This window comes from Camelus dromedarius, chromosome X (assembly GCF_036321535.1).
Source record: "Camelus dromedarius isolate mCamDro1 chromosome X, mCamDro1.pat, whole genome shotgun sequence".
NCBI classification, from domain to species: Eukaryota; Metazoa; Chordata; class Mammalia; order Artiodactyla; family Camelidae; genus Camelus; species Camelus dromedarius.
Window position 1 is genome coordinate 49,413,150 of NC_087472.1, and position 16,158 is coordinate 49,429,307.

The 16,158-nt window shown below is 34.9% G+C and overlaps 1 protein-coding gene across 2 annotated transcripts in view; it reads right to left on the bottom strand.

The window, feature by feature from the left end:
* The window catches only part of DACH2 (dachshund family transcription factor 2), a 496,681-nt gene that overhangs the window by 284,705 nt on the left and 195,818 nt on the right, over nt 1-16,158 (bottom strand). For both annotated transcript variants that reach the window (XM_064483001.1, XM_031446133.2), the window contains one exon: nt 857-969. In XM_064483001.1, the coding sequence (XP_064339071.1) occupies nt 857-969 (113 nt within the window). The remainder of the gene's footprint in view (nt 1-856; nt 970-16,158) is intronic.

Genomic DNA, 16,158 nt, shown 5'->3' on the forward strand with positions numbered 1-16,158 from the left:
AGTTTATATGACCTTCATCCTAATTCTACTGTGACAAGGATAGCTACTTATATACTTTTGCACTACCTAGGACGTAATACCCAAAACACAGTAGGTGTTTTTCAAATGTTTGTATCATTGAAGGTATAAAGCTCTCACTGTTATTGAATTCATTTTCTACCATGTATAGCTTTAATCATTTTTAAAGTTTCAGCTAGAGAAACTGCAAGCTTATTTTTAAGTGTTTTGTGCACTTTTAGGTTCTTTTTTTTTAAAGAATCAAATAAGCTCAGTGCTAATTTATGAGACTGGTCATTTTAGGGGAGTACTGTTTATCACAGTGTTGGATGAAAAACAGTGAATCATTATTTAAGACAATGACTACTTGCACCTTCTTTCATAATCACAAGGGGCTACCAGGGATGATGCATCTTCCTTCTACATTTTATCCTAGTGTAAAAATATGGAAAAGATACACAGATGCCCAGAACCTTTGAAAACAAAAAGAATATTATTGAAACATATCAGTAAGCAGGTGCACTGCATCCTATAGGAGGCTTTGAGACGATGCTAGTTTAGCCAGTGACCTCCCCCTCACCCACCCTGAACACACAAAACATACATAGAGACACACAATAAGGCCTTGAAAGAGATTTCCTCCAATGAAACAACAATTAATTTTTTAAGTAATGTACAGTTGATTTGAGTCACTGGAGTAACAAAACTGTTTTCATGAATACTCAAAAAATTCAATAATGTAACCTCTAGTAGAGCTTGAAAAGTTCTGAAGGACAAGGCGGTTAGATCAATATTAGTTTATTTCAAATGCTGGGCAGTATGAAGAGCCAAGGCTGATCATCGGATGGATTTTTATTACCTGTCGGAGTGATAAGTCCTGGAGATAAGAGGCCTGGGACTGAATGGGGCAGAAGGCGAGCATTGTCTTGCAACACTCCCAAAGAACGCTTAGGAGGCCTGCCAGGCCTTGAACTGTTGAAAAAGAGACAAAGATCAGGTTAAAATGAACTCTTTGGAAATGCCATCACTTGTTACATTCACCTAAATCTTGTTTAATTGCCAAGAGTGATCAAATTTTATATTAAAGGCTATTTCCATTGATTATTAAAAGACCAATATTTTCCTTTCTAGTAAACTTCCCAACAACGTTATGGCAAACATTAAAACCATAAAAGACTAATTTCTCATTTAGATTCCATTTATAAGCCAGCACTTTGCAATACAGCTTACCTGATGTGAGAAACCCCAAAGTTACACATTACTGTATATAAAATAAATAAATATAGCACAGGGAACTACATTCAATTTCTTGTAATGAGCTGTAATGGAAAAGAACGTGAAACATATATATATATAATATATATGTATCTGTATAACTGAATTGCTCTGCTGTATACCTGAAACTAACATTGTAAATCGACTACACTTCAATACAAAATAAGAATTAAAATAATAATAAATAAATCAATAAAAAGTTGCACCTGATCCCTGTATTAATATATGCTAGTGAGATCTGAGACAGTGACTCATAGAATTATCACCGTATAGAATCTGAGTGATTAAGTCTCTGCCCAGCATGCCAGAGATAAGGGGTAAAAATCTGCTCTGTAGAATAAGACCTGATGTTTATTAGCACTTCCACAGCTGCTGGGAGCCCACAAGGCACAAAGAACCCTCACTCTCAGTAGGTCTTTTTTTTTCCTACCTATTATTAAACCAGGCTGTATAACCAGCAGTGTATTCTCTTGGAGTGACTGTGCTAACAAAACCTGCCACCTTTGCAATTTGGCTGTCTTTTCTCACAGATTGATTGGTGTTTTTAACTGATGAGTTGAGGCTAAACTTATAACATTAACCTAACTGAGTCTATTTGCACATTCTTCACGCTGGTGTGAGCAGTTAAGAAATTCAAGTTGCAAATGTTAATCCATAAAATAATAAAATAGAAAGTCAGTATCTGGCTTCCATCTTGTACCCTAATACAGTCAGTGTACTGAATGCATCATTTGGAAGCTGTCACCACAATGAAGAGACTTATAAGTCACTGAACATTAGGATCAAGTCATTCTCAAGTCACGCAACATATTTCAAATACGACTTTCTAATGTTGCCTAAGATATTGCTGTTGCTTCTCAGTAGAAATGTAGTTTACAAAGCTGAATAATAGGGATTTTGACAAAATACTGCAAAATACCATATTAAATAACCCAAGCCACGAAAATGTATGAGGTTCAGATAGAGAACATTTCCAAAAATGACTTTCTGTTCACAAAGAAATTTAAGTTAAACCTCACTCTATCAACTTTGCAGTAGCAAAGTGCTCCATCAATGTAAGACAAACTCTGCTTTTAAATGAAGGCAACCTCTAGCAACCTTACACAGAGGTACCATTACCCAGTTCATTTGTCATACACTGTGCTAGTGTTATTTTCTTTCATTGTACATCAATATTGTATATCAATCTAGCACGAAAGAGTCTGTTTTTCTCATTTAATGTTTCAATTTCATAAACTGACTCTCCTCTCCCTCTTTCTACTAGATTCTGGGCCGTAATTTATTTTATTTAATTCAGGGTTGCTATCCTGTATGCCCTTGCCCTGTTTTATGGCTTCCTAACTCTTGTAAGGAATAGTGATAAGAGAAATATGCCATTTACATCAAATGCCCTAAAGGATCCCAAGATCACGGAACAATGTTAATCAGGTTATATCCAGTCATTAGAAGAAGGTACATTATTTTGTTGAATGATCTTCACCAAATCTATACTTCCTGAGTGCTTCTTTGTGTCTTTCTATTTGTTACAATTCAAGCCTACTGACTTTATTCAAGTCCACCTGATTACTCTTTGTACTCCTTCAACATAAACATTTCAGTGCTGTCTTCATGCTCACAATCACTTTTAGACAGGCTGCCTCCAGAGGAAAGCAGCCTGATGCACCCTTTACTTTCAAGACCTGGTTGTTGACAGTATACTTTAGAGTTTAAACAGTTCTGTTCCAAATTTCTTGGTCAATTTCACGATTTGATGGAGCTCTTTTCCAATAAGCTGGCTCAGGCTCAGGAGGCATTAGATTACAGGCCTCTTAGTCTGGTGGTTGTAACTTAAATTACAAGACTTATAAAATTTGGTCAAATCTCCCACTATCAGATATGTATTGAGGAATTCAGGGCTAATGTCACAAATGGCTTGGTAGTATTTACTATGTATGCTTTAAGCTAAGGGGATCATATTCTCTATCCTAACACTCTTTTCAGTTTATATGATGTTAATATGATTGTGAGGCTCCCCAAAATAAGGTCATGAAGGCAGCACATGTGTCTGTTTTTGTCACTGTATCCTGAGCAATACTCATGGTGTCTAGCACACAGTAAGAGCTAGTAAATGTGTAACTAAATCAGTTACTAAATAATGATCAGAAATATTATTTCACCACTGCTACAGTTTCCAAATATTCCTTAGATTGCTCTATTCTTGATCACCTGAATAGAAAGTCAATTGCATCATTTAATCCCTAGGTAATCATTTTTAAACCTTGGACTCCACAATTATAAGAACTTCAAAAATATGATTTAATCCAATCTAACTATGTACAAGGTTAAAGAAGGGTAGATGCCACTGCCTTATCTCCGACAGGCCCTACAAGCATCAAGGCCACTCAAGGGCTAAAGGTTCCTGGAGTTATACATGTGCAATGACAGTATCACTTATTCAATCATCCAATAAACAAACATGCACTAAGTGCCCATTTAGGGTGTCTGGCACTGAAACTAGGTATCAGGGTCACAGGGGTTAAAATCTAAGCTTGACAAAGGCAAGAGTTTTGGTCTGTTTGTTCATTGATACATGCTTCTGCCTTTGAGGAGCTTAAGGTCTAGTGGTAGAGATGTATTTAATCTGTTATTTAAAATGTATGATTAACTCTTTAGTGGGTCCGACTGTGTGATACATCCTTCCAAACTTGTTTAAACTTATCAGTGAGCAAAATCATATTCAGATGACTTTGTTTATGCTCTTGGAAAGACGACTTGGACCCCTAAAGTAAATTAATTAAGAATCAAGTTTGTTAAAGTGCTTTATGATCAAAAGAACTCCCTACTAATAAAAGATAGGTTTATTCTTACTTTCAGACCTAATGATCCTCTGTAGTAAGACAGTCCTAGCACCAAAGTTTCTGCATCTCTTTTCAAAGAAATCAAGCCTGACAATGTGATGAAAGACCATGGAGGACTCATAGGAAGTTGGGATAGATCATTCTTGATAGATGATCCTACCATACTTCTTATCTGTAAGAGCTTTATTACCATCAGGAAGATATTTACATATTAATCAAGACAAATAAACATGTGGTGATTTAACTAGAAAACTGTTATTTGGATGACAATTTAATCAGCATAGGTTGAAAGGTCCATCATTGCAGCATCCTGTTTCTGCTAAAATATTGATTGCGTTACTGATTTCAGTAAGGCTTTATTTTACAGGGCACAAATAACCATGTAATTACTCTTTAATTGAATGATAATTGCTTGTTGGCAATTATTTGTTTTCAGTTTAATTACAAAGTTATTTGTACTCTGTAAAATAAAGCAGGCCCTTTTTAAAGTTCCCATCCAAATGGCTCCGTGGATATAATATCCATGAACACCACAAATGAAAGTTGTTAAGGTACAAGGCAAACAACCCCCCAAAATAGCAAAACTATTATTAAATAGTTCAGCTAAATCTTTGAGAGCACTGGGTTTGTAAAATCAACATTAGGTGTAACATTTACAGCTGGTTTGGAGGGAAATAATTATACCAAACAATCATGATTTCCCTTCATTCTGTAAACTTCTTTAGAAGACATGAAATAGTAACTTAGCCTCCTGAGATTAAAGAATAAATCAAATCATAATACGCATCAACAATATTTCATTTTTCTGCAGTTGAAGTAGATTACATTAGAGTATTAACTCAAAGTTTATAAACTTTGTAGACTTGGCAGCTCCTTAAGAAGGAAATCCAGTAGGTCTTCTGATGTCAACAAGATATGACACATTCTGTGATATATCTATTCCAATTTGCAATTAAGTAGCTGATATTTTGGTCATTAAGATTATGAAATTTCACTGTTGGAGTTATTTTTATTTCATCTCATCAGCCATTTTTTATATGAATCAAGGAGTAAGTAACTGAGTAAGGTGAGGCATTTTGTTATTTCAAAGAAAAAATGTCTTATGAATAAATTAATCAGTGATGTTATGAACTTTCAAGACATTTAATAAGTCATATGATCATCACATGATTTAGCAAGGAATCACAAGTCATGAAATGACTCATCAATGAAAGCTTAGCTTCCTACTCCTTAAAGAAATGCTCATAGCAGCCTGGGACAAACTGAGCAAATTGCTGAGGATGTAGAGGCAGTTAAGTGTGGTATTAGCAGCAACTTGTAAAGACCACTGCAGCTGGATTCCTGAAGTGGGACCTGTTAGCAATGACCTGGGATTCACTTTTCAGAGCCATCACTGATATTGAAAATCCCCTGGGATTATCCCCAAATGTGTCATTTTTTTCAGTTACATTAGAAACCAAGAAAACCAAGAAAACCAAGAATGACATTCGCTTTGAAGGTATTGTTTACCTAACTGTGAGAGTGCTGCTCTGACTTTCAATATGCTTGTGAAATTAAACAAGAATCTTTTTCTGTCAGAACAATGACTTTTAATTGCATCATGGATTAATAATAATCTCTTAGGTCTGACATTTATTACAACATTTCAAGGATGCCAATGGTAGTTAAACTCTACCTGACCTTTCAGTGTTTATGAAGAGAAACAAACTCTGACCTCACAGCAACCTAAATCCATCTTCTCTCAGTGTTGGCAAACTGATCAGTTGTCTAACTATTGCACTGGATTGTATTCCCAACCAGATCAAAGGCAGCAGTAACCAATTCAGCACCCGGGAAAAAGTCATCCATGCAAAATGGGCAATTAACATTAATCATATATGAAATTGTTCAAGCTGATAACTGGAACCTGGTCACTATGGTAACTCTCATAAAATGGTGCTTATGTTAAACTGGGCGTCAATCTGCTCTTGGTTCATGGGAACTTAAAGTGTGGCTCATCGTGTCTCTAGGAGCTATCAAGGAACAAAAAAACACACCAGTGGCAAGATCATTTATATTCCATTACCATTTACTCCCTTTTTCAGTGCTTATAGGCATATCCAAAACTTAAATTTGAATATATTAAAAGCATCAACATCAGCATTCTATCAGAGTTAGGGAAGTTAGGGAAATTATCTTTAATATAAGGGTGTTCAGGGGATGAAGGAAACCCCCCCATGTTAGGGTCATGCATTCAATATCAAGGATCATGTAGAAATAATTAATGTTTTATGCATTAATCTTATAATACTAATCAATTGAATTATTTATAGTTATTATTTTAAATTGTGATATTTAATTCCTTTGCTAATGCTGAATTTCTGTTTTTCCTTCAATAAAAAAATAAATCTGATGTAATAAGACAATTTAAGGGTTGGCTACTCACTTGATAGAAAGTATAAATGTGAAGCTATTTTATACTTCATTTACTTAACTCTGCTCCCTCTTTAAGTTAAATGTGCTCTAGGCCTGGTGTTAGCAACTTTAAACAAGTTTACTCTTTGTCATAAACTGACTGAATTCAAATAAAGGTCTTAGTATAATTAACAAAGATTGTATAACAGAAATGCTGGCATATGACTTGAATTCTTAGTGGCCTCTTTTCGTTCTGCTCATGTAATTCCTATTAACATCAGTAGAATCAACGCACCTTAGTAAATCTCAGAGTAAATCAAATTAAATTGACATTTCCTCTTCTAAAGCGTATCATATCACTGTCAGACACAATGTTTTTAAAATAGAGGCATTCTTGAATTCAAAGAATATGTCACTGTTCAAAAATTTGATATTCAGGGAATGGTTAGAAGTTAACATTCACATTTGGATGCATTCCACTGGCATTGCAAATTCAAAATACACCTCCCCAAATCCCACTCTCCACACCTTCCTTCTCTTGTTTTGTCAGCCTTATAGGCATGCTTTTGGTTGCCAAAACTATAAGCTGCAGGGTAATTTTGATTCTCTCTCGTCTTCTCCTTTCACTTTCAGTCCCCAATATTTTTGCCCCATTGTAATATGTGTTGCAAATTTCCATCACGGTCCTTTCCTATTTCTAACACACTATGTAAGACCCTCATCAATTCATGCCCAAGTTATTTTCAACAGGTTGCTTCATTGCTCCAATCCACTTTACATAAACTGTGCTATGAATTGTAGTGAAATTTAGGTCCCTTTCATTATGTCGTTTTTTGCCCTAGAACCTTCAATACTTTCTGACTGCATACAAAATAAAATCTAAATGTCTTAAGTCTGGTGATCTGCCCCAATATATCTTTCTTCTCTTTTCTCCAATTACTTCTTAAATGAATGTTGCATTCCAGCTGGATGAGTAGATTCACTATCTGCTAAGCTTATTATTTGACCCTAGAAACTTTTCACTGTGAAATATCTTCAAGGTATTAGGGTTCCTGGGGACAAGTTTTGTGAAGCTCCACTGCTTTGGGAAGGCTTCAGTATAACCTGCTATAAATGCTGCTGAAAGGCCAGTGCCTTTTATTTTGCATCATCATACAAGCTTTCTTTAAGATTATCACAAAGGGAACTTCAGAACCAATATTAAAGGAGCATGTCACAAGTAGCCAAAATATGATTTTTCATGTCTGGCAAATGAAGTCCCATTGGTAAATGTCCATCTGTGAATAACCCCATGATGATCTCAATAATCAACATTTCATGTTTGTATGTCAATCAGGAAATGCAGGAGTACGGTGTTAATATCACAACTCAGGAGGGCTTAGGAAGTTGAATAAGATTTTTAAGAAGCTGATCACTACTAACCTGACTACATCAGTCTCTATGGTTAGGGATATAACCTGGAAGCACACCTGCAGTTGATAAATACAGAAGCCAATTTGCTTGCTGATTTAAAATCTTTTCAAAATTTTGCTCGACATGGATAAATATTAACAACTCACATTAAAACAAAACTACTTTAAATAATCTTAGATATTCAGTATGGTGCAGTGGGAAGCACTAGGAGTTAAGCCTGAGTCTAATTCCAGTTGTGGTAGACAGAATTCCAAAACTCTCTTCCATCCCAAGGTTTCCAACCCTAATTGCTAGAACTGTAAATGTAATGAGATATTAGGTTATATTACATGGCAAAGGGGATTTTGCAGATGTGGTTAAAGTACCTAATCAGTTGACTCTAAGTTAATTAAAAAAGAGATTATCTAAGTGGATCCAATCTAATTACATGAACATTTTAAAAATGAAGACGAAATCAGAGAACATAGCATTACCAGTTTGAAGATGGAGAGGACTGTGTGTCAAGGAATGCAGGTAGCTTCCAGAAGCCAAGAGCAACCCTAGGCTTGGTTGCAAGGAAACCAAGGAAGGAAGCCAGCAAGGAAACAGGTATACAAGTCTTACAATGGAAATGAACTAGATTCTGCCAACAACTAAAAGGGTGAGCAGATTCTACCCCAGAGCCTCCAGATGAGAGTACACCCTGACCGACATCTCAATTTCAGTCTTGTAAGACTGTGAACACAGCCAAACCTCTCCAGACTTCTGGCATATAGAACTGTAAGACAATAAATGGGTGTTTTAAATTGCTAAATTTGAAGTAATTGGTGGCACAACAACAGAAAACTAATATACCAGTGTTGCCATTATTAAGCTGTGTGACCTCAGACAAATTACATGACTATTCTAAATGTATTATCTCAGTTAAGATTAGAGATGTAAATTAAATAATCTATGAATTTGATCATTAGAAACATGTTACATTTCTGGTCAAAAGCAGATAATTAATTCATTAACTTCAAGGTATACATAGTTTTCCACTTTATTGTACATCTATTTTAGCTTATATTTTAAGTTGTTGGATGGGGTCTATGGAAAATTACTCAAAAAAGAGCGAAATATATGTATAATATCATAACAGTATACTCACCTGATAATTTGTGTAGATAATTAGTCAATATATATAAACATCAGTTTGAAAAGCTAAAAGTGATATGAAACTTAAAAGGAAGGAAATTGTGACAAATGTTCTAATATAGATGAACCTTGAGGACATTACAATCAGTTAAATAAGGCACTCACAAAAAGACAAATGCTATATGATTCCACTTATATGAGGTACCTAGAGTAATTAAACTCAGAAACAGAAATTAGAAATGTCTTTGCCAGAGGATGGGAGGAAGGGGAAATAGGAGTTATTTTTCAATGGATATAGAGTTTCAGTTTTGCAAGGTCAAAAAGTTCTGGAGATGTGCTGCACAGCAATGTGAAAATAGTCAACATGACTGAACTATACACTTAAAATGGCATAGATGGTACATTTTATATTACATGTATTTTACCAAAATTTTTATGTAAGTAAATAAATTAACTGGTTAAGAGGATACATTTTGTTATATGCATTTTATACCATTTTTAAACTGCTATATAAATGTAACAGATGTTAATATGCTTGCAGTTATTGAGTTAAATTTCCACTGAAATCATTCTGAATGCCAAAAAAAAATGTCTAGCAAGAGAAATATACCCTGTAGTTTACATATTAGAAAAGTCATTTTCTCATCCTAATGCTACTCCTGAAAGGATTATCAACTCTGCTAACCATCTCCTACCACATACTTAATTTAGGTCACGAGAACTCCTTACTTGTAAGGCAAAATTCAAGAGTACAACCTTTACATTTTAATTTCACAATTCCAATTTTTCTAGAGGTAACTTTAATACATGTTTATGCACCAATTTCATTCTCATTTTTTCTTCTCTATTCCTTACTTTGACAGGAAAACATTCTTAGGTGTTTCTCCCCTCAAAAAACTTTGCCCCCTTATTTCTTTCTTGCTTTGAAATAATAAAGACAATTTTCATCAAGGATGGAATAGTTCCTAGCTGTTGACTAGGAAATAGAGAACTAAATTTTCATTTTCTTTGTTGCTGATTGTGGCATAATCATGTATAAGTTGCTAAACTTTAGTAAATAGACATGAAGATCTTTCAGGTGGCTGTGGCAGTAGACAGATACATAAGGTTCCTTGCCCTCCCTCACTTTGATTTTGAAGTCAAGTAAACTTGGGTAGATTCGAATATCACAGGTAAAACAACACAGTGCAGCCTCCATGCAGATTAACACACGTTTCTAAAAAGTCATTTTTCTTCCTAAATCATGGTTTCCATGAGGCAGCACAATTCAATAGGCCAGCAAGGGACTGTGAGCTCAGAAACTGATTAAATATTTTGGTGCAATTGATTCAGTTTGTGACCCTGAGAAGCTCAACCTCTCTAAGCCTCAGTTTCAGCATCTGCTAAATGGGTACCAAAATAATTTGATTCAGGGAATTGTGAAGAATTGGAAATTCCTCTAATATCCTCCACAATAAAATAGTGTGCAAGAAGAGAAATGAAACAGCCAATGTGTGGGCAACTTTGAGCAGAATTTTCTAATTTAAATTGATTCTTACTTTATATAGTCATGGTGTGGTGCACTATACAATTACGTTGACAATATTTTTATAGGGGTATCCCTGAAGCTGGTTTTAGTTTCTTTTTTAACTGTACAAAGTTAAAAACACTATCACTTTCAGCATTCAATTCTCAAAATATCCTTTTACTTCACTGTCTTCAAGTAAACAAACTTACCAAATCTGGTGAAGATTATTTTCCTATTTCCTTCCAGGTTCTCCTCATCCAATATGAATAAACTCTTCCCACAAAAGAGAACCCTCTCCAGAAAACACGGTATTGTCCCCTGTACCTATAATTTACGTCTTTTCATTGACTATAGAAAAAAATAAAACCAAGGCAATTTGCATATTTAAGAGTCTACTTTTTAATGTTCCTTCATAAGTCCATTTGACTCCCACTAGAATGTTTTACCACTTTCGGAAGCGAAATGAAATCAATAGCAACCGTGGTTAATGTGGGTCTCTACTTCAGGTGAGAATTTCTTTGATAATATTGATGACAAATTGATCTCATAGTTCTTCCTAGCAACAAGACAAGGTTGCAAAAAGGGCAGTGTGATCCAGGTCCTTAAAACTGACTTCTAACTAATGTAAAATAAGCTTGAAACCAAACTTCACTAGTTTATCCGTAAGAAAGTTTTTTTTTTATCCCTTAACTGAGATACTGGGGATTGAACCCAGAACCTTGTTCATGCCAAGCATATGCTCTACCACTGAGTTCTACCCACCCTCCTAAGTTAACTTTAGATTCTAACCCTATACAGGCCTGTAAGAGTGGGATACATCATTGTGGATATGTTTCTGATGGCTAACCCCACGGCACAGTTCAAGATCAGAAAAATGGCTGACAGCGCTCAAAATGGAACCCATAGCTGTACTGTGAGAAAATGGATATATACGCACTCTTCTGTTCACTGTTTAACACTTGAAAGCACAAAATTTATCCCCAAATATAAGGAGGGAAAGGAAGTAAAACAACATTAGAAACCTTTTCAAAGCTGACATGAAGGAACTGTATTTATAAATGAGAAATTAAAGTGAATATTTATTCTAGGGAGTTTTCTTTTTGTCTCTTATTTCATGCCTTATCCAGTCCATTACTCTTATATTAATACCATTCTCATTATTGTTCTAGAAAATACTCTTAGTGACAGAATTTCACAGTGTATGTATTCATTGTCTTTGGACTTTCTCTTTCGGGGGATTATTTATTTTCTGCTTTGAGAGAATGCTATTTTCTGGCACAGCAGGCCAGACAGTAACAAATATGCTATTAAATAACACCCCCTCAAGGCAGGAGGATAGAGACAGAAGTAAACTTTTATATCTTAAAATTAAATGTGTTTCCAAAAAAAAAAAATGTTTCATCACTGATAACTTCTACTACAAATTCAACTAACAGGTTTCTATTACATAATTGCTAAACATAATTTAAAGCTTGCTCTAAGCACTAGAAACCTGTTGAGTGTTTCTCCTTTTTGAGAAAGAAATAATATTTATCAATGTCAAAACCATGGAAGATTTAAAATTCTTAAACACTTTTGGCAATTTAACCCCATCAGTGGGATGTACTGAGGGCAATGTAACATCCACCTCAGAAAAGAGCTGGTGATGACCTCACTCTAACCCTCTTTCCATCTTCAGAACAGCAAGGCATTTCCCACATTTAAGCATCATATGAATGTCAATTAAGTTCATCTCAGCACTATGGTAAAGGTAGCAGCTTGGCCCACTCTGCCTGTTAAAAAAAATTCAATGTAAATAGAATATAGCTACTTGTCTAGACTCTAAACTTCTTGTTGATAGGGGCTATATGTTATTGCATCAGTATTGCTTGAGTGTGCTGAACATAATTCTTGGTACAAAGTAAACATCAAGAAGGAAGGAAGGAAGGAAGGAAGGAAGGAAGGAAGGAAGGAAGGAAGGAAGAGAATTATTTTTCATGTTTTATCAGGATACTTTGTACTGTGCTATTTGCGCACTTTTATGAGTTTCCTTTGGAGCTTTGGAGATAAAAGTAAGGGCCAAATATATTGAGTTTCTCCTAAATTCTCCCAGAACTGGTTTAAAACACCAAAAAATTAACAGGTGGCAGAGTTATCAATTAGTGCAACAGAGGGGGATTCACACTGATTTTTTTTGTGTGATCTGCACTTTTAAAACAAAACATTTTTGAACATCGGCAGGATATAAAAATTGAAAAATATTTTCCTTTAGTTGCCTATTTAGATGAAAGGATTGATTTTGCTGCCAAATGCACTTGGTTAGAAAAGCCAACCACAAGTTTCACTTGCAACTTGGGAAGCAAGGTCAGCAAGGTAACACGGTTTCTATTTAATTCTCAATTTACATTAAGCCACAGGAAAATTAATCATTCCAAATAAGCTTCAAAGTAACAGTGAGGAAGGAAGGGGTTTTGCATTTTCCTAAACCCTTGCTGAGATGCTATTGTATCCTTTATCTTCCTGTCTTCCAGAAAGTTCGTGGTTGTGTTTAACTTAAACTATTCATTTACCCTTCAGATATAGCATATTATGAGATGCTTTTCAATGACTATTAGCTGCTAAAGAGTACAAACTGTCTGACAGCTTCCTTTAAATTCTTGCAGTTACAGGAGCATTTCACAAACCCATCTTCACAACTGCACACATTATAATTTACACATTAAATACAACAGGGTTTCACCTTAGGCCTGTGGCCAAGAATAATCATTTTAAATCTTTTTATCCTTTAGTAAAAAGATAATTATAAATGTGAAAGTGGCAGCAAAGGAAAGGTGTTAAGAAAGCATTTAAAATAATCTCCTCCATTTGAATACAAGCAGGCAGATTAAGAAGAGAATTAGAAGGGGGCGGCAAATCAATTTTGGGGGTGAGAGGTAACGTGTCAAATGCAAAGCATGACATATTCAACTGAAGGTGTGATAGAGTTGTCTAATCGTCCCAAGGACAACCAGCCTGCCTTTGTGCTGGAAGGACAGGAAAACTCACAAACATTCCTTCTTGGAATTAATTGGTAAAAAGCCAGCAATGAAATATACATGCAAAAGGTTACTTACTGTTTGTACTTCCCATGAGCTGGGGCTATCTAACAATTCAGCAACTATATTTTGCTTGAAGAGAAATAATATGCTCTTTTAATTTGTCTTTTGTTACAACCCGAACGCATGTAGTCTAATCTTGGCTTCTCTTCCTCCACACTACAGGTGCATCCCTTTTGCTAATTAAACATTAACATTGTGCAATTGTTGGTGCTCTAAAATTGGTGGTTAATCACCTCTGACTAAGAGTACTACAGAAAGTCTAAGTGTTCCAAATAAATTGCAATGAATACAAGATGTTTCCGTCCTCTGAAACATTACACTGGATGTTCATAGTTTATTTTTCAAGATTTCTACTTTAAATGGCATTGTTTTCTTTACAATTTCATTCCTTGAAGGAGTGAATGGTAGTGTGGGATATAAATAAAGGATGTTCCTAAAGGAAGTATGTCATTATTTAGGACCTCAAGTCAAAGACATGGGGATTTTGCTCAAATATTGCTACTTGTAATGTTGGGAAATTCCTTTTCTTTTGTTTTTTTTAATCAGTCCTGAAAAGTACTGATTAATGTTAAAATTTACATCCTCCTATAAGCAAGCATCTATTACTCAAACTGATGCTTTTAATGTACGGAGAAACAGTCATCTACTTCCAAAGCAATGGATATTGGGTTTAAAGAGAATACATACAAAATCATGAAATTCAGAAGTCAAATGTATGTATCAGTGAGTGTGTAGGTACATAAACTGAAACATAGGACCTGAGTGAGAGAAAAAGACCCTGAATTAGATCTCCTGTCATTTGTGCTCTGAAAGCAGTGATGTGCTACAATCAACCTCTACCAGCTTGCAAACACCAATTGTGTGCAACAATCCTTAACTTCACACTGAGGATCTCAAGTTGGTAGCTTGAAACAGGCCATGCTGGGAGTATTCACACCATGGAAATCAGCAAATACCACAAATCAGGGCTCCACTCTCACTCTAACCCCGAGCCAGTTGTTCCAACATTCATCAGCCCACAATTGTCTGAAAAGAAGGCACTGTGGTTATGTTTTCTAAATCAAATAATTCTTCATCTGAACTGACCATTTTCATTGTTGACATAATTGAAGATAAAAACATGTATCTGCAATGAAAAAATCATGAAGAATCACAGTGTAAAGTATCTGAGTAATCTTGGGTGAGTCACTTAACCCCTGGACACCATTCCTCTATATTTGTAAGCTGAAGATGTCAACTTAAATGCCTTCTTCTAGTCCTATGTTTAATAGTATAGAATCTTTGTCATAATACCAAGAAGCATTCACTTGCCTCTATATAGGCCAATTTTTCCTGTCTTTCTATGAGGGGAGATAGCAGTCAGGTGGCTTATGGCGAATTCAATAGCAATTCCTACCTTTTGGAGTCTCAGTTGTTTTTTTTCAATTTGATTTTCCTACATTATGAAGAATTCTTTTCTGTGCATTAACTATCCACAAAGGCAAATGGGTAGCACACTAAACCAATTGCACTCTGAGTAACAATACCCTTACTTCCAGTTAATTTACTTCAAAATTGTTTTTATAATCTGAGTAGGAGATTAAGTCTCCTTTTACTAATCTCCTTTTCCTAAAACTAGAGATCGTCATTCTAAGTAAAGTAAGCCAGAAAGAGAAAGAAAAATACCATATGATATCACTCATATGTGGAATCTAAAACAAAGAAAAAAAAGAGGACAGAGGACACTAATGAACTCATGTACAAAACAGAAACAGACTCGCAGACTTAGTAAACAATCTTATGGTTACCAGGGGAAAGGGGATGGAAAGGGATAAATTTGGAAGTTTGAGTTTGCAAATGTTCACCACTATATATAAAAATAGATTTTAAAATACAAATTCATTCTGTATAGCACAGGGAACTATATTCAATATCTTGTAATAAACTTTAATGAAAAAGAATATAAAAATAAATCTATGTATGCATATGCATGACTGAGACATTGTGCTGTACACCATAAATTGACACATTACAAGTGACTATAATTCAATTTTTAAAAAAAAGAGAGATAAGCTGCCTACGTATACACTGGCAGTTAATGTACAATGTTACTAGATAAGATTTTTGATATTATGCAAACATTGAAAATGCTGATCATCTTTTAAAACTCTAAGTAGATATCATCAAGGGCATAGAAAGGAAGTAAGTTATCAGCCTTTATAACCAGAAATAAATATTTATAAGTAATATGTAAATCAAAATTTACTAGATTGGGAGTGACAAAGACAATGACTAATTGATTTAATATTTCAGAATCTGGGATTATACACTTTTGAGAGAAACGCTATTCAACAAGCAGGCAAAAGCAAACACTCAAGTGCTAAAGAGAAAATATTGGCATATGAATAAATTGGTTTAGGCCATCTCCATATATACTGGTAATTCATGATAATTTATGGGAAATGATAACTATAAAACAGGTATGATTCCTACTTAAAAATTCAAAGTGAAAACATAAAGTCAAAGAGGACTGACTGACACAACACTGTAAACTGACTACTTC